The 24656-nt window shown below is 37.6% G+C and overlaps 3 protein-coding genes and 1 long non-coding RNA gene across 7 annotated transcripts in view; 3 read left to right on the top strand and 1 right to left on the bottom strand.

Annotated features, from left to right (window-relative positions):
- The window catches only part of LOC106807971 (probable cytosolic iron-sulfur protein assembly protein CIAO1 homolog), a 15079-nt gene extending 4165 nt beyond the window's left edge, over positions 1–10914 (top strand). The window contains exons 3-7 of one of the 2 annotated variants that reach the window (XM_014810499.1): positions 746–927; positions 1067–1234; positions 1524–1725; positions 2615–2702; positions 10366–10914. In XM_014810499.1, coding sequence (XP_014665985.1) covers positions 746–927; positions 1067–1234; positions 1524–1725; positions 2615–2702; positions 10366–10588 — 863 coding nt within the window. In that variant the 3' untranslated portion in view covers positions 10589–10914. The remainder of the gene's footprint in view (positions 1–745; positions 928–1066; positions 1235–1523; positions 1726–2614; positions 2703–10365) is intronic. The other variant, XM_014810500.1, reaches the window with a different exon arrangement.
- On the top strand, positions 3942–7945 carry LOC106807975. The gene is made up of 3 exons (XR_001393734.1): positions 3942–4680; positions 7413–7614; positions 7850–7945. It is a non-coding gene; the product is annotated as an uncharacterized LOC106807975 (long non-coding RNA).
- Positions 10915–10917: 3 nt separating the features above from the next.
- LOC106807974 (probable tRNA(His) guanylyltransferase) lies at positions 10918–15977 on the bottom strand. Of its 2 annotated transcripts, none has more exons than XM_014810505.1 (6): positions 15583–15977; positions 12878–13054; positions 12253–12422; positions 11934–12022; positions 11644–11751; positions 10918–11241 (listed from the first exon to the last, which is right to left on the bottom strand). In XM_014810505.1, exons 1-6 carry the CDS (start codon positions 15786–15788, stop codon positions 11086–11088), a joined length of 906 nt encoding a protein of 301 aa, XP_014665991.1. In that variant the 5' UTR covers positions 15789–15977; the 3' UTR covers positions 10918–11085. The 2 variants fall into 2 exon arrangements, with proteins under 2 accessions (XP_014665991.1, XP_014665993.1); XM_014810507.1 differs by having other exon boundaries at positions 15943–15961.
- Positions 15978–16196: 219 nt separating this feature from the next.
- On the top strand, positions 16197–22848 carry LOC106807980 (ras-related protein Rab-24-like). 2 transcript variants are annotated; one of them, XM_014810518.1, is made up of 8 exons: positions 16197–16301; positions 18918–19117; positions 19353–19445; positions 20503–20571; positions 20960–21106; positions 21603–21705; positions 21867–21977; positions 22628–22848. In XM_014810518.1, the coding sequence occupies exons 2-8, from the start codon at positions 19091–19093 to the stop codon at positions 22684–22686; spliced, it is 609 nt and encodes a 202-aa protein (XP_014666004.1). In that variant the 5' UTR covers positions 16197–16301; positions 18918–19090; the 3' UTR covers positions 22687–22848. The 2 variants fall into 2 exon arrangements, with proteins under 2 accessions (XP_014666004.1, XP_014666003.1); XM_014810517.1 differs by having other exon boundaries at positions 18915–19117.
- Positions 22849–24656: the final 1808 nt, after the last annotated feature.

The raw sequence follows: 24656 nt of genomic DNA, 5'->3' as shown, positions 1-24656 counted from the left end.
AGGACCATTGTCATCAGAAAATGTCTAAAATCTGCGCTTGCCATTGACCTTTTGACCTGTGACCTCAATCTTCGGCCGCAGTGATGCTTTTCCTACCATGATTGCTCATACACCGACCTATCACGAGCCTAGGTCGAGCCGTTTAGATTTTGTGCCGCAATTCTGCATTTCCTCCGTATACCTTACCTCTAAAAATTAAGGAGGAATGCTTCCCCCTTCTTATACACTTCTTGACTTTGACTTTGACCCCAGCTTTCGGATCTAGCCCACTCGTTTTTGACGATCCCCCCAACGACCGAATACGCTGACCGTACGTCGTAGTGCGTTAAGATTCTGTGCCCAACTGGTTGACGGACGACCGGACGACCGGACGGACGGACGGACGGATGGATGGACGGACGATCAAGCGATTCTACAAGCTGCATCTGACTATGTCAGATGAGCTAAAAATTAAAAGAACCTTAGATAGGAATTTAATTTAAATTAATGAAAAAGAAGAATGCCTGGTTTTTATGATTTTATTCATTTATATTCAGTCATCAAAATTTGGTCATGCACATGCACTGCACAGGTACAGCCTCAGTAATACTAATAAAGAGCTATATAAATTTTGATTGTAAAATATAAAGGAATAATGTCATAAAAACCTTGTTATATGACCTTGTTATATGACCTTGTTATGTGGTATATGTCATCAGTCCTTGCTTGTCATAACGATGTCATTTTCAATTTCCTTCTGTTTCAGGAGACAGTTGGGTGTGTAAGACAATACTGCAAGACAATCATCAGCGCACAGTCAGGTCAACTGCTTGGTCACCCTGTGGAAATCTTCTTGCTACTGTCAGTTTTGATGCAACAGTTGGGATCTGGGATAGACGTAGTGGAGAGTTCGAGTGCAATGCAACCTTAGAAGGACACGAGAATGAGGTGCTCATTGAAATTTAACACTGCACAGTATGCTACATAGTTAGCAATATTGTTGCTCATCACCCAACCAGATTATGCACTTAACATACTGTTTACAACTGTGTTCCTTCTTTGTCTATAGCCCAAATCCATTTTGCAGGTTAAGAGTGTTGCATGGGCACCATCTGGAAAACTGCTAGCAACTTGTGGTCGAGACAAGACAGTGTGGATCTGGGAGATTTCTGAGGAAGATGAGTTTGAGTGTGCTAGCGTACTTCATGCTCACACACAAGATGTGAAGAAAGTGCTGTGGCATCCAAACTTACCGGTAATAATGCATACTAGTGTATCGAATCTCAATAGGAGAAAATCACACAAGGTGTTTTGTATAACTAGGAATCTTTTGTGAATTTTCCTTAATAGTTTTCATCTTTCCTGTGCACAGCATATATCATTGTGAATGTAAAAAGTAAAAAAATATTGTAACTAGATATTGACATATTTTTCATTTGTATGATGTTAAATTTTCATGAAGGTGTACCTGTAACTTTACATTTAGAAATTGTCTCTATTACATCATTATATTTCAAGTGCAATTTCGAACTTTTTTTCACAAGATACTGATGTCCTGCAGTTATGATGACACGATAAAGATTCACAAAGAAGATGGTGATGACTGGACAAGTTTTCAAACACTAGAATCACACACATCGACTGTGTGGAGCATTGACTTTGACTCAACGGGAGAGAGAATGGTTTCATGCAGTGATGACATGACAGTTAAGATCTGGCAGGCTTACCAACCTGGAAATAAAGAGGGTAAAATATATGAATGCATAAATAGTTATTTTATACCTGCTGTTGAATTGCAAATGGTACTTGCATTTCAAAAATGATTTATTTGCCATTTTGTTTGCAAGCGTGACCTAAATTTCTCTAAATGATACCGAAATGCCATGTTCTGTGAAATGTTTCTGTGTGGTTTTAACTACAGTAAAACTTGCATAAGACGTCATCATCTAACTCGTCAATTCGCATAAGTCGTCATGGAAGTCAAAGTCCCGATTTGCTCTCATAGTAAATCCATTGGAATAGCCCCGCCTAAGTCGTCATTTATAAGACGTCATTATGTGCAAGTCGTCGCAGACAGGTCCCATGTAATACAAACAACAGTAATTTCCCATCTGTAATTCGTCATCAGAACAAAGCCGTATATATTCTGCTATACTAACTAGATCATTCCAGAACACGGCCTCGCGGAATTACCGTATTTTTCCAGCAAGTGTTCCAAGAAAATTTGGCAGACGTGCACTGCAAATATCCTGCAATGGCAGCAATGTCCATACGTGTAATCACTAATCAGGAGGTGTAATCAACAGTGGGTGTTACAGATAGCCAGAGTGTGCCGCGCTTGCCGCTAGTGTGTATGATGGCACGGCACACGCATCTGGGGCTTTATGGCCAGCAGCAGTGTCGATTGATGTGCGGACCCGATTGTTTCATGTCTGCTATGTATGTGGCGCGAACTGGCGTCGTGTGTGGAGCATGTTTATGACTGCGTACGGGTGACGGGCGCCTGGGAGGGGAGCCCTACATATAAGTCGACAAAATGACGACTTACGCATAAGTCGGCACAAATATGCTGGTCCCAAAAGTGTTGACTTATGTGAGTTTTACTGTATTGAAATTATCTTCTAATGTTCAACAGGTATTCAAACAACGGGTAAAGATGCAACCTGGAAAAACCTGTGCACATTATCTGGATACCATAGTAGGACAATATATGATGTCAGTTGGTGAGTGATGATGCATAGCTGCATAACATATATACATTTATACACAGGTGCAAAAATCGTGGGTTAGTTTTTAGCTCATCTGACATAGTCAGATGCAGCTTGTAGAATCGCATGATCGTCCGTCCGTCCGTCCTGCAGCTTGTAGAATCGCATGATCGTCCGTCCGTCCGTCCGTCCGTCCGTCCGTGCGAGCGTCCGTCCGTCCGTCCGTGCGAGCGTCCGTCCGTCCGTCAACAGTTGGGCACAAATCTAAACGGCTCGACGTACGGTCACGATATTCGGGACGTTGCATCAACGCAACACAGATAACCTTTGACCCGGTACACAGCTACATACCGGCATACCAGCATACAGCTGGCATGCCCCCACGTACGCACGGCAACTGCAATCAGCAGCAGATCCGGGCTCAAATCTCCCAGCGAGCCACATTAGCCGCGTTCACACGGAGCGAAGGAACTCGGGTCGAAAACTACACGGAGCGTCGTTGAAGAGAGCGTTCACGCGACGCTATGCGAGCTGTGAGCTGAGAAAAAAATACAATGCGTCCAAGCGAACAATGCGAATTAAACAATCAAACTCTTCTGACTGACCTCCAACTATTCTGTTTACTTTCGTGTTGTGACGTACTAATTCCAACCCGAGTCGCACGTTCACACGGCAAAAATGAACTAGGACTCGAGTCGTTTTCGACCCGAGTCGTTTTCGTACCGAGAAAACGTCCGTGTGAACGCTCGTCCCGGGACGCATTTGACACGGGTCGAAAACGGTTCCTTCGCTCCGTGTGAATGCGGCTATTGCCTCGCGAGTTAGCAATAGCGCGTTAGTAGCTGCCTTTTGTTTGAATATAGGCGGGCAATCGGCTTGGATTGATGGCCAAAGAATGGATAATCGTGTCGTACGTTTTAGTCTGTATCTCCGGATTGCTTGTGTATCTGAGGAAACGATTTCGCACGATGCTAGGCGAATGTACTGTGTACAATTTGAGCTCAAGTTGGATAAGTTACGCGTAGTAAATCGTAGGTATTTTAAAGCTAGTAAATGACGAATTTCCCTTGTTTATTGATGTCACACTCCTTCTACTCCCGATTTGAATTAATTACCACCAGTGGGTCCTACATGTTCCATCAAAGTAAAAGAGTAACTGATTATTACTTAATACAGTAGTAATACTAATGTTTATTTAAATAGTACTAGTAGTAGTAGTTCTATTAGTAATACTAATTACTATATTATATATATTAATTATTAATCAATAATAACCTGTGGAATGCTTTCCCATCAACCCGCACTATAATCCAGCAGTTTGGCAAACAACTGTCGTGTTTTTCAAAATGACGAACATACTCGTACTTGCTGTTGGCCATTTTTGTTGCTATGTATTTACAAACGGCTTTACAATTGAATAATGTTGTGATAATGTTGAGCTGCTTGGCATTACATTTTACACGTTTTAATGTTGTTGACATAATAATTTCGATATGAAGAGTAGGGTAATCATTAAAAGATCGTAGAATATGTGGTTAGATACTTCATTATCACATTCGAATTGTAAGGTGAATGTTTGTTATTCGATTGCTAGAAATACGATAATACTAGTACTCTTTCAATAAATGTAATCACGGTTAAATACGATGGGCGCAGACATTACTGTGTAGGTGCCCCTTATGTACAAATAATTATTGTGTAACGACACCAATAATAAAATTATTAGTAGTCCTAATAAATAAACATACAACACGTTTGTTTTTACTTCGTCTATATATTTAACAGATTTGATTAGTAGGTATATTATTATGTAAATAAATATTTGTCGTGAAGAAGTATTTACAGCGTTGGACGCGACCATATGACCCTTGACCTCGATTGGAAAACACTTGGATACGCCAGTACAAGGAGTAGACAGTACATAATAAGACATTACCAACTGGCTATATACTTTTGAAGTTCTGTCATCGCACGTGTATTAGTTAAAATTCTGGTAGGTTACATCAATGAATATGTATCACAGCGGTTGACACGAGACTAATGTAGCGGTTCATGTTGGGTTAGGTTGGTTTTACTAATAAAGTAATATCAAGTCAACTTAGACAACTAGGCTATACAACTAGCCGATTCGCGATTGTTCACTGAGATTGGGAATGGGAGACTGTCACTATCTCGTGACCAGTGTGTGTGTGTCACGTGTGTGGCGTATTTAATAGATTCACTCCACTGGTACTCGCAATATCCAATCAGTTACTTTAGACTTAGAGTACACCTTTCGGTTCAAGGATAGAGAACATGGGTCCCAATAAAACCAATGTCATTTACATCAATAATGACAATATAAATATAATATTATATCAATATAATAGGTTAGGGTTAGGGTTAGGGTTAGGGTTAGGGTTAGGGTTAGAATTAGGGTTAGGGTTAGGTTTAGGCACATTGGTTTTATTGGGACCCATGTTCTCTATCCTTGGGCCTAATGTAACCCAAACAGGATAGGGTATCCTGGTTTTTGTTTACATTATTGTATCTAACACTGATATAGCTCTAGCTTCTAGTAGTAGTACTATACTATAGCCTGTGTACAGTTGCCGCAGGGCTATAGAACATTTTATGCCCGGTTTCGTAACTGCACCTGTCCTCCAATGCTTCCACGAAAAATGGCTCACAAAACGCAAAATGATCGGGCTTCTTAAAGGGATAGTAGACTCTAGGATTTTACTGCATACAACTGGTACTTACTGTATAACAAATTGTCTATACCCACACGTATTTGTTAGCAGATACCTAATTTAATTGTTATAATTAATTAGACATCAACGCTACGAAATTTGAACGGCGCCATGACACCCGCGATCGTGCTGCCACCTCGAAAAAGTTGTGTATTTGACCATTTATTTTGCACGTTACAGACCGAGGGCTAATCACAAAAGTGCAATTATATTTATACCTAAATGCTATTTAACCGAACGATATTCATTTTAGGGCAAATTTATCCATATAACTGAAACTATATGTCATTTATAAGATATTACAATCCTTTTGCTTTTAAATTAATAAATAAGAAACACCCTCGGTCTGTAGCCCTTGGCTGAAACGTGGTTTTGCGCAACTGATCAGATTGCGATGTCATTGTAATCAAACTGTAGTCGTTAGTTTTAAAACATTTTTTAATAATATTTCTAATGGTGATTGAACCATGAAACTTATTATGTAGCGTAATTTTAAAGGGATAGTAGACTCTAGGATTTTACTGCATATAACTGTACTTACTGTATAACAAATCATCTATACCCACACGTATTTGTTACCAGATACCTAATTTAATTGTTATAATTAATTAGACATCAGTGCTACGAAATTTGAACGGCGCCATGACACACGCGACCGTGCTGCCACCCCGAAAAAGTTGCGTATTTGACAATTTATTTTGCACGTTACAGACCGAGGGCTAATCACAAAAGTGAAATTATATTGATACATAAATGCTATTTAACCGAACGATATTCATTTTAGGTCAAATTTATCCATATAATAACTGAAACTATATGTCGTTTATAAGATATTACAATCCTTTTGCTTTTAATTATATTATATAAGAAACACCCTCGGTCTGTAGCCCTAGGCTGAAAAGTGGTTTTGCGCAACTCATCAGATCGTGCGCTTTGAGTTGCGCCACCGTCGTTCTAATCAAACTGTAGTCGTTAGTTTTAAAACATTTTTTAATAATATTTCTAATGGTGATTGAACCATGAAACTTTTTATGTAGCGTAATTATAACCTAAATTAACTGAAAATAACGCTAGAACCTAGAGTAAACTCTTCCTTTAACCTGAATTAACTGAAAATTGCCCTAGAACCTAGAGTAAACGATTCCTTTAACACTTATTTATGTACATGGACATCTCACCTATCTTCTTTTTGAACACTTTCCAAAACTTTACACCATGTATTTAAATGCATTTATTCTTCAAAGTGCTAGCACTACTTGGGTTTCGTTTTCAAATGCTGTTGTGTACACGCGTGACGTCACGCGAAATGTAATAGGCTGCATCATAGCTGCCCATGTGTTTTGTCTACATTTCGGGTGACGTCACGCGTGTACACAACAACATTTGAAAACGAAACGCAAGTAGTGCTAGCACTTTGAGGAATAAATGCATAAATACATGGTGTAAAGTTGTGGAAAGTGTTCAAAAAGATGGGTGAGAAGTCCATGTAGATAAATAAGTGTTAAAAAGCCCGATCATTTTGCGTTTTGTGAGGCATTTTTCGTGGAAGCATTGGGAGACAGGTGCAGTTACGAAACCTGGCATAAAATGTTCTATAGCCCTGCGGCAACTGTACGCGGGCTATAGTACTAGAGCTAACACTGATACAGCAGTAGACTCGTTGTATGTGTTTATCACTCGGGTCACAGGTGTGCACACCAGAACCACTCGAATCACAAATGTAAACTTTTGTGGCACTTATTTGCTAAGCATTGTATTTAGAATGTTCTGTTTCAACATTGATTGGCTAAAGATGTCTGTCAATCATGCCAGGGAGAGATATAAGTTCATTACAATCACACCATGCCTGTGATGTTGAGATAGTAATAATAATCTTAATGAGTATACCTCCTATGCACCAGTTTATGATTGAGCTATAGCCCTGTTCACACAAGGTTCTGTGTATATACATGAATAGCAACTATAGCTGATCTTAAACAATTTTATTGTATAGAAGGCTGCCCTCCCCACCACTACATGTAGCATTGGCATCAGGCAGCGTTTTGACTGGAGCAGTACCTACAACCCTTTCTGCGCCATTTAAGGAAAATGGATTTTAAAGTGGTGATTACGACTTGCATGGAAAAATAGCACTTATATATTGCCTCAGTACAGAACCCAGTGGTAGAATGAGCAGCTCAAGAGTGGACCTGAAGGTATGTAACCAGCATTATTGCTCCTTTGTATTTAGTAAAAAAAATTTGTAAGGCATCTTTGTGTCATGATAGCATTGTAATTACAGAGTGTTGATAATGGTTGATGGTAACTTCAGGAAACTTGTTATGTCAGTCACTGACTTTCACATTTAATTTTAAAGATTACTAGTAGTTTTCTCCAGTTGCTAGTAACAGAACTGTCAATTTCGAACCCTGCATGTTTGCGACTTTACAGGTGGTGCTGCTTGGCAAAGAGTATGGTGGAAAGACTAGCCTAGTAGAGAGATACCTGCATGACCGATTCAACGCCGATTTGCCCTATCAAAATGTAGGTGCATATGTTCAGGAGTGTATCAATAGGAGTGAGACAGACTAAAACCGGCACAATTCAACATTTAGTAGCCTTAGTCTACCTATGATTTATTGTGTTTACATCGATAAACTTGAGCTCAAGTCTTGCCTTAATCATTAAACTTTATCCGTGTCTAATCGTTGGTCTCACAAAAATGACAAATCGGGAGATATCTGTTGGATAAGTTACGCGTAGTAAATCGTAGGTATTATAAGGCTAGTAAATGACGAATTTCCCTTGTTTATTGATGTCACACTCCTTCCCTATTATCTACTCCTGATATGTATGTATGTATATATTATCAGGAGTTAATAAAGACAAATGTCTTTATATCATTATAAACGTCTGAATATTGAGTTTATTGACGCACGATTAGTCAATATATTAGCAAATATATGCGCGCGGAAGTGAATTACAGATGATTAAATGTTCGAACCACCCGAATCCGAACCCCCCTACCGTGCCCGCCTGTACTGTGTGTACTGGCGCATTGTATAGCTGGTACATGTATTTGCATTGTATACAGGCGGGCGCCATAGGGGGGTTCGAACATTTAATCATCTGTAATTTACTTCTAAGGAATATCTGCATTGGGCACCCCCTCTAATAATTATAGTACTGCCATAAGCTACAACTGTGCCAAGTTTTAGACTTTTGTCACTCCTGTCTGTCTGTAATGATTCGGCCCATATTTTGCACTAAGGGACCTGACTATACAGTCAACAATAACTCAAGAACCATTTGACCCACATGTTGCAAATTGCATACAGTTGTTACTCCTATGGGAGAGGTTTGAACGTCCTATTTTAGAGCACGCCAGTCGACCTACTTTCGAGCCATGTCCACTTTTTGGCAAAAATGGAAATGGACATAAGCAGGGCTGCCAACATTGAGTGATAGGTGAGAGTGAGATGCGAGGGAGCGAAGCGACCGAGCGGGGGTGGGTGTGGGAGGGGAGTTTCCCCCCTCCCATGGTAGGGAGCTTTTGCATTTTATAGCTTCAATTTGTGCAATTTGGTGCATACTAAAGTGACTGTTTTCAGATATTGTAAGGTTTTTTTGCTGTGCCTGAGATATTTCAGCGTTTTATTCATGAAGAGATATTCATGCGTGAGATATCTCAGCAATTTTTGGCTGTGCGTGAGATATTGTAAGATCAGCGTGAGAGCGTGAGATTTGGTCAAAATGCGTGAGTCTCACGGTCAATGCGTGAGAGTTGGCAGCCCTGCATAAGTCAGTTCAGGTTCAACGGATTTTGCTCATTTCTGGTATGTGAATGAATAAGGACTGGCCCCAAAACATATCACACGGGTTTGTTTTGTTTTTTAATTATGCAAATTAGGTAGATTTGAGCAATTTCACTATGGTTTCATTTCTATTTCTATTCTATTTCTATTCTATTCATGGCTAGCATTTCAGTGTCTGCCTACGGTCAACGATAACTCAAGAACCGTTTGACCCACATGTTTCAAATTGCATACAGTTGTTACTCCTATGGGAGAGATTTGAACGTTCTATTTTGGAGCATGCCTGTTGACCTACTTTCGAGCCACGCCCACTTTTTGGCAAAAATGAAAATGGCCATCTAGAATCATTCGATTTTGTTAAATTTTGGTATATGAATGTGTAAGGCTAGCCCCAAAACAGTTGTTACTCCTATGGGAGAGATGACAACGTCCTATTACGTTTATTTCGTCTAACTGGTTAACAACTCTACAATCATACCTATATACGTGTAATATTGTGTTTTAGATTCTTTGTTACATTAATTTGACTGGAATATTTTATTGTTTTTATTTGCGCGATATTCGAAAACCGAAATGGCGATCATTTAGGCGTAGCGCCATCTCTCGTCAAGATTTCAGACTCAGATCTGAAACATTTATTTTTGCATCAAAACTTATGCATATATCATTATCAAGAGTATATAATGGGAGATATGCTATATAATGGAAGTTCTCCCATATATATACTCTTGCTTTATATATCCCCCCCTCTTCTATCACACCAAGGTGAGCTACAGTGTCATTGACACTTTCATTTTTGACATTACTAACATGGTTTTGCTGTGTTTTGGCAGCTTCATGTTTATCTTCGCACTGATTGAGTTTACCTATGTATTGGGGCTGCTTATACAACACATGTAACTGACCTCAATTAACAATAGAGGATGAATCGTTGCATTACGTATGTTTACAAAGCTGAGCTAACAAAATTTCATTTGAAATCGTTTACCTTCATGTTCCTACTTCTACAATCATTGATGAATCAAGCTATCAGCTTTTAATATATAAAAAGATGCAAACCAATAAATCGTTGTAACTCAGATTAAACTGTATATGTGAATAGTGTGTTTCATTTACCCATTTAAATTACCATGTACTTTATATACAACACAGGTGCAAGTTGACAGGACTAATAGCCACAGCAGGTGGGGACGACAAGCTCTGTGTGTTTGAGGAGGAGGTTGATAGTACAGGGCCAACTTTTGTGCTTTCCACTGCCATTACAAGAGCCCACAACGAAGATGTGAACTCTGTAGAATGGAATCCAAAAGTTACTGGGCTCTTGGCATCAAGTTCGGACAGTGGTGATGTCAAGATCTGGCAGTACTCTGTATAAGGAATGACTTGATGCAGTTGTTACACAAGCCATGTATGGGCTGCACACTGAGGAGCATGCACATTAGTCAAGGTGGTAGCTAATGCATGTTTGCCATGGCATTGGTTTTCGGCCAAACCTTGATTACTAGCTTATCAAAACGTGTATAGACTAATGTACTATATGTGTATCATGATAAAAAACAGATTCCTTAAAAAATAAGAGATTTCCAGAGTAGTTGTAATTAAAACGGGTGTATAGCAACATTAAAGGGCCTAACCTATGAACTGTAATCACTATTATTTCTCTGTTACATGTGTAACCAATAAATCAAATACAAAAGTAAATTATTTCTTCTCCATTAAAAGTCTTCAGTTTTTTTACACACAGTTACATAAGACCCAAAACAAAAAGACATGGTGAACATATATTACTGACATAATAGAGTTAATTGAGGTGATCGGATTTTGTATTCCTTGACTACATAAGTGTAAATCTATGCTGTTTAGTCTAAAACATCAACATGTACCAACTGTATTGAGTAAATATGGGTGTTCGACCCAAAATGTGTCGCCAATTAAATCACAGTTCACAGCTTCAATCTTTTTTCTCACTTTTGTCACAGACTTTGGCTCCTTCGTTTTATGATCGGTGATAGTAACCTCTTCAGCAATCTGGGAACACAAAACTTTACTAGTAATAATAAGCTATTAATGTTTACTCTTAACTACCATATGCTTTCACGTGCGTGACTCCTTAGTCTCATGCACATTCACAAGATATCCCAGTACTTATTTAAGACGACTGAGTCATTGTATCTGCAGATAACTTAATCTGGAAAATATAACTTCTGACTAGCCATCGATACATGGCAGTGCAGTAACTTCTCTTAGATTCACTATGAATGAAACTGCATATTATAATCCACTAGTCAGAATTTAGTTTAAGAAATGTATTCCTGCCTCAATAATGCTGTAAATGAAATACATCTAGTGGTAGTGCAGCACAGATTAGCAGCACAAATTATAACTTCTTCAAACGGTTACTTAACGAACACAACCGGTTCTGCTGGATACCTCTTTCCTTAATAGTATAGTGCCCTTTTTTAATATTTCTGGCTCCTGGTTATAGTTTATTCCAAATTCTGAGAAGAGTATCTCATTTTTGTTTGACGAAAACGTGCCCTGAAATAGGAATAATTAATAATAGTACATTTTGCATTTGTTAGCGCCTGATTCAGGAAAACACTAATAGTAAAACAATTTATAGTGAAACATTTGTGAATGGTGTTACAGCATAAAGGCTTGATAAAACAATAACATTTAGGTATTTGAATTTTGAGATGGTAGAGGTCAATTTGACTTACAGATAGCCTAGTTTGTGCTTCCTTGTTTGACAAACCACCTTCCTGCACCAAGGCCCAGAAAGCAGTGTTGTAGAGGTTATTTATGTGGCCTGAACAAAAACAAAGACATCTCACTCTAATTTACTTTACAAGAGTTCACCCATAGATCAATTTCTTTGCAATAGGTTATACGGTAACGTTTATAATAACTGACATATAATACATCTGAAATCATTATAAGCGAAAACCAACACTATAGTATATATCTAGTAATTAGTAGAACATTAATTAATTAAATCAAATGTAGTTTATAAAGGTTTCATATAATATACGAACTTACAATCAGCCTGCCTCCAACTGAGATAGTCTCTCAAGTTCTGGTCACTAGGATATATGACAACTCGTCCATCAAATGATGGTGGATAGAGTAGTTTCACATTTGGAAAGAACTCAGGCCAGTGGAACACATACGATGACGCAAACAAACTGGCTACATTTGTCATCAGTTTACTGAAACAAGATTAGTTAAAATAAATGAGCACACTATTTACAACGTTCAAATACTACAAGAGAATATGTCACAGAAGATAATCAAATAATTGTGTGCAAACTAAATAGTGCCATCCACTGTACACTGTGTGTGAATTTGTACACAATCAAGAGTAGATAATAACACATGTGTTATTATCTACTCTTGACACAATGTAGTGACAATTTTATGTAACTTACCAGACGATAGAACCCAAACCAACAGGGTATATAAATAATGTGAATTTGCACTCAATATAGTGGCAATTTTATTAAGCTACTTATTAAGGTACCCTACGTATTAAGGTACCTTACTAAGCTATAGAACTCGAACCAACAGAGTATACACTATTCAAACGATTTTTGTTCGCTTGTACTATGTATTGTGAATCATAATGATTTTATTATAAAACCAACTGATACAACCTATTTGTTACCTTTCTCTTCGTTTGTAGGCCTGTGTCTCTTTTTTAAACACAAAACTATACTCATCGCTCTGTCCATAAGCTAACACCATCTCAGTGAATTCTGTCATGACATTGTGAGCACATCGTGTCATGAGCTTAATTCCATTAACATCATTTGGCTTCGTAAAAGCATGAGCATCTGCAAATCTAGAAATCAAAACTTATCCATTAATATTTAACTGACGATATATAACAGCGTCACTTTTATCTAGCTAATGACATTAAGACTCATATACCACCAGGAGTAAAATGATAAAGAAATCCTGTTATATATTACTCCTAATACACAATGTAATTATCCATAGATAGATCTCTATAGGTGCATCTGTCTGTGTATGGTTATGCTACAGACTAGTGCCTCACAAATTTTGGGAAAAAAATGTACATAGCCACAGTTAATTGATCAACTATTTCATCTACTATTATAGAAAGTCAGCCAATCATAATTTGTCATTTCATTAGCCTAACACCATCTAAACCACCCATCATATAAGAGTGATAAACATGGTTGTAATCAGGCCAACTGATTAGGAGATTAAGGCAGATGGGGTCGTTGTCGTATCAGGTACTACAGATATGTACCCGATGTAGTTTTAGGTTGTTTAGTATTATGTTTATATTTTTATATGAGGTATGTTTAGGGTTAGGGTTAGGGCTAGGGTTAGGGATAGTGTTAGGGTTAGGGTACACTTCTGTAGTACAAGTCTGGTACACTTGGTGTATACATATATGTACCTCGGGTACATATCTGTAGTACCTGATACGACAACGACCCCTTGAGCGAGATTAAGTGACCCTATCTTACATGCACATATAGATGCACACAATCATGCACAGGCATGCACAAGCACGCACGGACGCACACACACTTATATCTAGTAGATTACATGATGCTTCGTTGTTGGATCATATGACTCTGATCACACGGATTCAGTGATCCTGCACGTTTGTTTGTGCCGATCAGTGATCCGGATCACAAATTGCTGAACCTGCTGGCGAGGTGGGCTTGAAGGGGATCCAATATTCCAGCATGTGAGCCAGCCAACCACCGCTTGTTGTTTGCTATGAACCATCCCGTGATAGGTCACAGTGAAACGTAATCGGATGGAAGTGAATTTGCATTTGTTTGGGAAGATCAGGATCGAGTGATCCTAATCGGAAAGATTCGTCCCAAACAAACATGCAGGCCATAAAAGTAGTATTACATATTTTAATGTACATAGGCTCATGTATAGCTGCTTCAAATTGACTTGGTGGATTCATTTTGTTAGATATATACAATATCTCACCTACTAGTTAGTGCGGAGTGTCAATTAGTAGTGTGACGAAGGCTAAATGATGATCTAGCTCATACCTCACCTTCAACTTAATTATATTTGAATCAGGAGTAGATAATAGGGAAGGAGTGTGACATCAATAAACAAGGGAAATTCATCATTTACTAGCCTTAAAATACCTACGATTTACTACGCGTAACTCATCCAACTTGAGCTCAAATCGTACACAGTACATTCGCCTAGCATCGTGCAAAATCGTTTCCTCGTATACACAAGCATTCCGGAGATACAGACTAAAACGTACGACACAATTATCCATTCTTTGGCCATCAATCCAAGCCGATTGCCCGCCTATATTCAAACAAAAGGCAGCTACTAACGCGCTATTGCTAACTCGGCGAGGCATGTGGCTCGCTGGGAGATTAGGCATCAACGCAACACAGATAACCTTTGACCCGGTACACAGCTACATACCGGCATACCAGCATACAGCTGGCATGCCCCCACGTACGCACGGCAACCGCAATCAGCAGCAGATCCGGGCTCAAATCTCCCAGCGAGCCACATTAGCCGCGTTCACACGGAGCGAAGGAACTCGGGTCGAAAACGACACGGAGCGTCGTTGAAGAGAGCGTTCACGCGACGCTATGCGAGCTGTGAGCTGAGAAAAAAATACAATGCGTCCAAGCGAACAATGCGAATTAAACAATCAAACTCTTCTGACTGACCTCCAACTATTCTGTTTACTTTCGTGTTGTGACGTACTAATTCCAACCCGAGTCGCACGTTCACACGGCAAAAATGAACTAGGACTCGAGTCGTTTTCGACCCGAGTCATTTTCGTACCGAGAAAACGTCCGTGTGAACGCTCGTCCCGGGACGCATTTGACACGGGTCGAAAACGGTTCCTTCGCTCCGTGTGAATGCGGCTATTGCCTCGCGAGTTAGCAATAGCGCGTTAGTAGCTGCCTTTTGTTTGAATATAGGCGGGCAATCGGCTTGGATTGATGGCCAAAGAATGGATAATCGTGTCGTACGTTTTAGTCTGTATCTCCGGATTGCTTGTGTATCTGAGGAAACGATTTCGCACGATGCTAGGCGAATGTACTGTGTACAATTTGAGCTCAAGTTGGATAAGTTACGCGTAGTAAATCGTAGGTATTTTAAAGCTAGTAAATGACGAATTTCCCTTGTTTATTGATGTCACACTCCTTCTACTCCCGATTTGAATTAATTACCACCAGTGGGTCCTACATGTTCCATCAAAGTAAAAGAGTAACTGATTATTACTTAATACAGTAGTAATACTAATGTTTATTTAAATAGTACTAGTAGTAGTAGTTCTATTAGTAATACTAATTACTATATTATATATATTAATTATTAATCAATAATAACCTGTGGAATGCTTTCCCATCAACCCGCACTATAATCCAGCAGTTTGGCAAACAACTGTCGTGTTTTTCAAAATGACGAACATACTCGTACTTGCTGTTGGCCATTTTTGTTGCTATGTATTTACAAACGGCTTTACAATTGAATAATGTTGTGATAATGTTGAGCTGCTTGGCATTACATTTTACACGTTTTAATGTTGTTGACATAATAATTTCGATATGATGAGTAGGGTAATCATTAAAAGATCGTAGAATATGTGGTTAGATACTTCAATATCACATTCGAATTGTAAGGTGAATGTTTGTTATTCGATTGCTAGAAATACGATAATACTAGTACTCTTTCAATAAATGTAATCACGGTTAAATACGATGGGCGCAGACATTACTGTGTAGGTGCCCCTTAAGTACAAATAATTATTGTGTAACGACACCAATAATAAAATTATTAGTAGTCCTAATAAATAAACATACAACACGTTTGTTTTTTACTTGGTCTATATATTTAACAGATTTTATTAGTAGGTATATTATTATGTAAATAAATATTTGTCGTAAAGAAGTATTTACAGCGTTGGACGCGACCATATGACCCTTGACCTCGATTGGAAAACACTTGGATACGCCAGTACAAGGAGTAGACAGTACATAATAAGACATTACCAACTGGCTATATACTTTTGAAGTTCTGTCATCGCACGTGTATTAGTTAAAATTCTGGTAGGTTACATCAATGAATATGTATCACAGCGGTTGACACGAGACTAATGTAGAGGTTCATGTTGGGTTAGGTTGGTTTTACTAATAAAGTAATATCAAGTCAACTATACAACTAGCCGATTCGCGATTGTTCACTGAGATTGGGAATGGGAGACTGTCACTATCTCGTGACCAGTGTGTGTGTGTCACGTGTGTGGCGTATTTAATAGATTTACTCCACTGGTACTCGCAATATCCAATCAGTTACTTTAGACTTAGAGTACACCTTTCTTCCCAACTGTCTTATCTAACCACAATCATTGAATATTGTTGCTATATCAATCAGTGAGTCGAGCATACACTGATAGTGATATAGATACAATAATGTAACCCAAACAGGATAGGGTATCCTGGTTTTTGTTTACATTATTGTATCTAACACTGATATAGCTCTAGCTTCTAGTAGTACTATACATAATACTATAGCCTGTGTACAGTTGCCGCAGGGCTATAGAACATTTTATGCCCGGTTTCGTAACTGCACCTGTCCCCCAATGCTTCCACGAAAAATGGCTCACAAAACGCAAAATGATCGGGCTTTTTAAAGGGATAGTAGACTCTAGGATTTTACTGCATACAACTGGTACAAGTTTACTGTATAACAAATCGTCTATACCCACACGTATTTGTTACCAGATACCTAATTTAATTGTTATAATTAATTAGACATCAACTCTACGAAATTTGAACGGCGCCATGACACCCGCGACCGTGCTGCCACCCCGAAAAAGTTGCGTATTTGACAATTTATTTTGCACTTTACAGACCGAGGGCTAATCACAAAAGTGCAATTATATTTATACCTAAATGCTATTTAACCGAACGATATTCATTTTAGGGCAAATTTATCCATATAACTGAAACTATATGTCATTTATAAGATATTACAATCCTTTTGCTTTTAAATTAATAAATAAGAAACACCCTCGGTCTGTAGCCCTTGGCTGAAACGTGGTTTTGCGCAACTGATCAGATTGCGATGTCATTGTAATCAAACTGTAGTCGTTAGTTTTAAAACATTTTTTAATAATATTTCTAATGGTGATTGAACCATGAAACTTATTATGTAGCGTAATTTTAAAGGGATAGTAGACTCTAGGATTTTACTGCATATAACTGTACTTACTGTATAACAAATCATCTATACCCACACGTATTTGTTACCAGATACCTAATTTAATTGTTATAATTAATTAGACATCAGTGCTACGAAATTTGAACGGCGTCATGACACACGCGACCGTGCTGCCACCCCGAAAAAGTTGCGTATTTGACAATTTATTTTGCACGTTACAGACCGAGGGCTAATCACAAAAGTGAAATTATATTGATACATAAATGCTATTTAACCGAACGATATTCATTTTAGGTCAAATTTATCCATATAATAACTGAAACTATATGTCGTTTATAAGATATTACAATCCTTTTGCTTTTAATTATAATATATAAGAAACACCCTCGGTCTGTAGTCCTAGGCTGAAAAGTGGTTTTGCGCAACTCATTAGATCGTGCGCTTTGAGTTGCGCCACCGTCGTTCTAATCAAACTGTAGTCGTTAGTTTTAAAACATTTTTTAATAATATTTCTAATTGTGATTGAACCATGAAACTTTTTATGTAGCGTAATTATAACCTAAATTAACTGAAAATAATGCTAGAACCTAGAGTAAACTCTTCCTTTAACCTGAATTAACTGAAAATAGCCCTAGAACCTAGAGTAAACGATTCCTTTAACACTTATTTATGTACATGGAAATCTCACCTATCTTTTTGAACACTTTCCAAAACTTTACACCATGTATTTGAATGCATTTATTCTTCAAAGTGCTAGCACTACTTGGTTTCGTTGTCAAATGCTGTTGTGTACACGCGTGACGTCACGCGAAATGTAATAGGCTGCATCATAGCTGCCCATGTGTTTTGTCTACATTTCGGGTGACGTCACGCGTGTACACAACAACATTTGAAAACGAAACGCAAGTAGTGCTAGCACTTTGAGGAATAAATGCATAAATACATGGTGTAAAGTTGTGGAAAGTGTTCAAAAAGATGGGTGAGAAGTCCATGTAGATAAATAAGTGTTAAAAAGCCCGATCATTTTGCGTTTTGTGAGGCATTTTTCGTGGAAGCATTGGGAGACAGGTGCAGTTACGAAACCTGGCATAAAATGTTCTATAGCCCTGCGGCAACTGTACGCGGGCTATAGTACTAGAGCTAACACTGATACAGCAGTAGACTCGTTGTATGTGTTTATCACTCGGGTCACAGGTGTGCACACCAGAACCACTCGAATCACAAATGTAAACTTTTGTGGCACTTCTTTGCTAAGCATTGTATTTAGAATGTTCTGTTTCAACATTGATTGGCTAAAGATGTCTGTCAATCATGCCAGGGAGAGATATAAGTTCATTACAATCACACCATGCCTGTGATGTTGAGATAGTAATAATAATCTTAATGAGTATACCTCCTATGCACCAGTTTATGATTGAGCTATAGCCCTGTTCACACAAGGTTCTGTGTATATACATGAATAGCAACTATAGCTGATCTTAAACAATTTTATTGTATAGAAGGCTGCCCTCCCCACCACTACATGTAGCATTGGCATCAGGCAGCAGTTTTGACTGGAGCAGTACCTACAACCCTTTCTGCGCCATTTAAGGAAAATGGATTTTAAAGTGGTGATTACGACTTGCATGGAAAAATAGCACTTATATATTGCCTCAGTACAGAACCCAGTGGTAGAATGAGCAGCTCAAGAGTGGACCTGAAGGTATGTAACCAGCATTATTGCTCCTTTGTATTTAGTAAAAAAAATTTGTAAGGCATCTTTGTGTCATGATAGCATTGTAATTACAGAGTGTTGATAATGGTTGATGGTAACTTCAGGAAACTTGTTATGTCAGTCACTGACTTTCACATTTAATTTTAAAGATTACTAGTAGTTTTCTCCAGTTGCTAGTAACAGAACTGTCAATTTCGAACCCTGCATGTTTGCGACTTTACAGGTGGTGCTGCTTGGCAAAGAGTATGGTGGAAAGACTAGCCTAGTAGAGAGATACCTGCATGACCGATTCAACGCCGATTTGCCCTATCAAAATGTAGGTGCATATGTTCAGGAGTGTATCAATAGGAATGAGACAGACTAAAACCGGCACAATTCAACATTTAGTAGCCTTAGTCTACCTATGATTTATTGTGTTTACTACGATAAACTTGAGCTCAAGTCTTGCCTTAATCATTAAACTTTATCCGTGTCTAATCGTTGGTCTCACAAAAATGACAAATCGGGAGATATCTGTCCAAACGTACAATGTGGTTTTTGAAAGTTATACCGCATTTTCAACAACTGTGAACCGAAACATAAGGGCAATGCTTTTGAAAGCCCTCTATCGCTTAGCAATGCAAACATAGCAAACAACTAGCGAGGTTTGCCAGGGATTTCAAAAAGTTAAACACGCCTTGTTGTTATTATAGGCCATGTCGAATGACAGTAATTACATGTTATGAACAATATTGTTAAGAAAAAATAAAATGGATAAAAATACTAAACATGTGAAATTTTTTATTTCTAATGTAAATAGTATCAATAACACCAAGTCGTGTGTAACTTTCCGAAATCCCTAGCAAACCTCGCTAGTTGTTTGCTATGTTTGTATTGCTAAGCGATAGAGGGCTTTCAAAAGCATTGCCCTTATGTTTCGGTTCACAGTTGTTGAAAATGCGGTATAACTTTCAAAAACCACATTGTACGTTTGGACCGATATCTCCCGATTTGTCATTTTTGTGAGACCAACGATTAGACACGGATAAAGTTTAATGATTAAGGCAAGACATGAGCTCAAGTTTATCGAGGTAAACACAATAAATCATAGGTAGACTAAGGCTACTAAATGTTGAATTTTGCCGGTTTTAGTCTGTCTCACTCCTATTGATACACTTCTGATATGTTGTAAAACAACCATTTTGTTATATCATCTTTATATACATCATTATATATATCTGTAATTATTACACTGATGCAAAAATCTTCCCTTGCCTTGAATTTTGATCGAATTTGTACTGCCATATCTGTTCGTTAGGGAAGTCTGATAATAATGAAGGCAGAGCAAGAGCTTGGTATTATGCTATAGTGTGGTCTTTCTTATAATTCTTAAGACTATAGGTGCAGCGTATGGCGCAAGGAGGGTCAAGGTGGGCGAACATACTGTAACGATGGGCATCTGGGTAAGTGTGTGTACTATGGTTCCATATATGTCACAAAATTGTAATACTACGGCTCCTTTATTTTAGCAAATGTGAAATAGTCTTATATTAATAATTTGCCTTGTTTACCTGATGTGATAAAATCAACCATTTCCTCCTACTTATGTTCATATTCTTACATATTAGGTTATTTTGCATATTCTTATGAAATTTTGTTAAATGTCATGGCTTATAAGACATGATAGGGCCAGGTGCATGGCTTGATTGTGCCAAGTAACCAATGCAGATTTTAGTTTTATGCTCTTTTTATAATTGATTTGCATTCTAATTTTGTGTTTGCTAAGAGTACTCCTATATTTTGGAGTAACTACTGATAGCGGAAAATAATTACTCATGATTGTTGTTGCAGGATACAGCTGGAAGTGAAAGATATGAAGCAATGAGTAGAATTTACTATAGAGGCGCCAAGGCAGCCATAGTTTGCTATGATCTGACAGATAGTAGCAGCTTCGATCGTGCAAAGTTCTGGGTGAATGAACTTCGCCAGCACGAAGAAGTAAGTTTAGTATTTTGTTACGTGTCTCTTACGTTATGATAAAAATCCTTAGTGGAATGTCGGTTTGAAATACATTTTCGAACTCAATATACAATTTCTGTTTTATTATTACAATTAGTACTATTATATTATTCTGTTTTATCATTATTACTATTTTACTTGGTCTGTATAAACGTGGTAATATTAGGATTTATATGCTCAACAGATGGCGCCATCATCTAACCTAACATGATTTTGTACATGCTAGATTTATTAGTAATGGGAGATAATGGCTGATAATAATCAAAACTGCTCTGATGACGAATTCTAAGAGTGACGTGTACATGACCTTAATCTTTGAACGGAATAAGGAAAGACTGTTTCATTAAATGATGGTTAAATGTGAAGCACTGAAGGCAAAAGTAGTTTGTGTGTGCGAGTGCGTGCGTGCGTGAATGCGTGCCTGCTTGTATGTGTGCATATATCTGTAGGAGTTTAATATTTTAATCACTTGCAGAAGTGCAAGATATATTTATGTGGTACTAAGCAAGATTTAGTAGATGGAGACCTGAAAAAACACAGAAGTGTCGATTACTACAACACAACTGATTTTGCTGATGGTAAGAGAAAAAATTCAAAAGACAGTTGATTTGTTCATTAGAGAAAACGTGGTAAATTAAGCATAATAAATATTATCAAACTCTTTCTTTTGTTGTTTTTATAACTCAAGTGCCATTTAATTGACTATGTGAGTTTTTATGGAATAATTTGTCTCTTTCAGAAATAAATGCTCGGGTATTTGAAACTTCAAGTAAAACAGGGAACAACGTTAGGGAATTGTTTTATAAAGTGGCCGAAGATTTTTGCAATGATCCAACAAACTTCCAAAAACGTACGTCTTTCAAATCTTACTAGTATAATGATATTTTGTTTTTATGTGTATTTATTTGTGTGTGTAATGCAAATTTCGATGATAAAAGAATTCAATGGAAGTCTCAACTCTAATCTAGTTTTGCACAGTTATTGCCTTCCTAAATGAATTGCTCTTTTATTAACCAGTTTTTTATGTGCTCGTGTCAGATGTTTGTTCAAGGCAATATTTAATAGTAAGTTTATACTCAGTGATAGCTCCTTATAAAATTTATACCTGTGTAATTTAATGTAATTTAATGTAACTAGTGTTACTTTAAAAAAAGCTATGTAATGTATATCTTAGGTTCATATCCTCATCTTTGCTACACCAAATGTAGCTCGACTCATACTGGTGTTTTATAATCCTACTAAAATTGGTATACTAGTCAAATTGTTCGTTTTGGAATGCCACTGTCCTAATAAGTACACGAGCAAATTATTCCACCCCTACCTGGGAGCGGGGACCTGGGGCTGGAAACGGGTGTTCTAAATTACTGCTTACAACGCTGTGTGCCAGAGATGCATATATCTGGGATATTTTCCAATATTGGACAAGAATGCCTGCTCAGCTGCTGCCATGTACTCACAGCAATTGTAAAATAAATTTAAAAAAATTCTGTATACTTTCAGAGGATGACAGCACACTGCACATCTATGACGAGCCACAGGGAAAGTCATGCATGTGCTGATGACCTCGCACCTGCTTTTTAGTGATGCATTATAGACATTTTAATTACTAACATTTACAAGACTTCGCAAACAAAGCTCCTTGAGTGAATTGACCTAGTTCAGAAGATAATACTGAACCACAGTGAACGGTTTCCTGCTTCTCATTGAGCATCACCTGCATTTCTAATTCAATCCTCTCATTGAAATTAGTGCTGCCACTGTGTGAAGATATAAATGTTATGCCCAACAAATATTTGTATGGAATATTTGTATATTGAATTATATACCTATATACTATAACCATAACAGTATTGAAGTCAGATTACATTAATCTATTGTTGTTGGTACGCATACATGCTTTATTCATAGTTCGTGTGATCAAATTCTTCCATAGATACAACGTGTGACCTAATGCTTCCTTATTAGAAAAACAAGTATATATAACTAAAATATAATGTGGTACAGGAAAATATAGTACCAATACCAGCAGAAAGATGTGCATAAATTTGCTGCTGGTAACATGTTCAGTGTTGATATAGTTTTACTGCATATATTTCTACCTAACAAGCAACGAGCTAGAGAGATAGTACCTATACTATTATCATGATTATATATGTGTTTGTGGTATATACTACTACGTGCCACTACTGCTCATATGCAATGTATGTTTATTTGCATGAACATATTTATACGTATGTATGGATATTATCAGGAGTAAGATAATATAGGATATTATATCATCTATATATCTTATTATATCACCTATATTATCTTACTCCTGATATTATGTTGATGATGTTAGATTACAAGGTAAATAAATAGTTTGGGCTGGCAAAAATTAGGAAAGTAAATTCTGGCAATTACATAACTGTTCTGTTATAGAACGAATTTATGTCAGTTTATTTATATGAGTCACAAACTCTTCACCAAATTTCATTATTGGCAAGATGTAAATATCCTTTAGTTATGTTAGCAGGTGTACGTTTATTTTATAATTGTGATTCTTTTTGCGAAAAATTATTAAGGACCCATTTAGCTGGGTGCGCGGTTAGGGTTATATCACACCCCTCACAGCAGGCTATCCCAGAAACCACCGCGCCGATGCATGTATGTATGTATGCATGGCACATCCATAACATATGATTGTAATCCGGCTGAATAGCCTATCTTGTAGAGCGGCTGGCGTTACCTCTGAAGGTCGTTAGTTCGAATCCCATGTATTAATTTTTTAATTTTTTAATTTTTCTATCTTTATCCATTTAACTATTTTTTCCCAATTAACGCAAATATTTACATAATTTATTTACAACAATTTAATTAAAAATTTATTTTTTAATTAAATTAAATTTATTAGTGTTAATTAAATTTAATTAGGGTTAGGGTTAGGGCTAGGGTTAGGGTTAGGTAGTAGGGCGTAGGTTGCGGTGGTTTCTGGGATAGGACCTGCTGTGAGGGGTGTGATATAACCTCGACCTGGGTGCGCAGTGATGACATGTGATTCTAGGTTCAAAAAGATGGCGTTAGTGTCTTTCTTTACAATAATGTACTATAAAATAATGAAAGGTGTTTATGTGCGAGTCATAGCTAGTGTAGACATAAGTCAAACATGGTCAAGTCATGGTTAATTTACTTTATATATAACTGGCTCTCATTAGGTCATAGTGTCACACTTTACATCTGTCATCATTGTACGTCTTTTCAGTTTCCCGCATTCAATCCTTTGGTGTTTTGAACTGTGATAACACAGTGCGGTGATCCCGCGGTGATGTTCCATGGAATAGATCTGTAGAGTTCACTCAGTGAGCCATGTTCTACTAGCCAGCTACTTTGTTGATGCTGTTTAAAACTTACGTGCTACTTTAAACTGTTGATATATGTGGAGAGTAGCATTTACAGTAGTGTTTATCGTGTAGTAAATAACTTATTAATCACTTTATTAATTTACACTGTTAAATTGGGGGTAATATACTAGACAATCGTTGTTGTGTTA

This window comes from Priapulus caudatus, unplaced genomic scaffold (assembly GCF_000485595.1).
Source record: "Priapulus caudatus unplaced genomic scaffold, Priapulus_caudatus-5.0.1 Scaffold245, whole genome shotgun sequence".
In the NCBI taxonomy this organism is placed as follows: Eukaryota; Metazoa; Priapulida; class Priapulimorpha; order Priapulimorphida; family Priapulidae; genus Priapulus; species Priapulus caudatus.
Note: the sequence above shows the minus strand (reverse complement) of the source record. Positions and strands in the feature narration are given on the sequence as shown.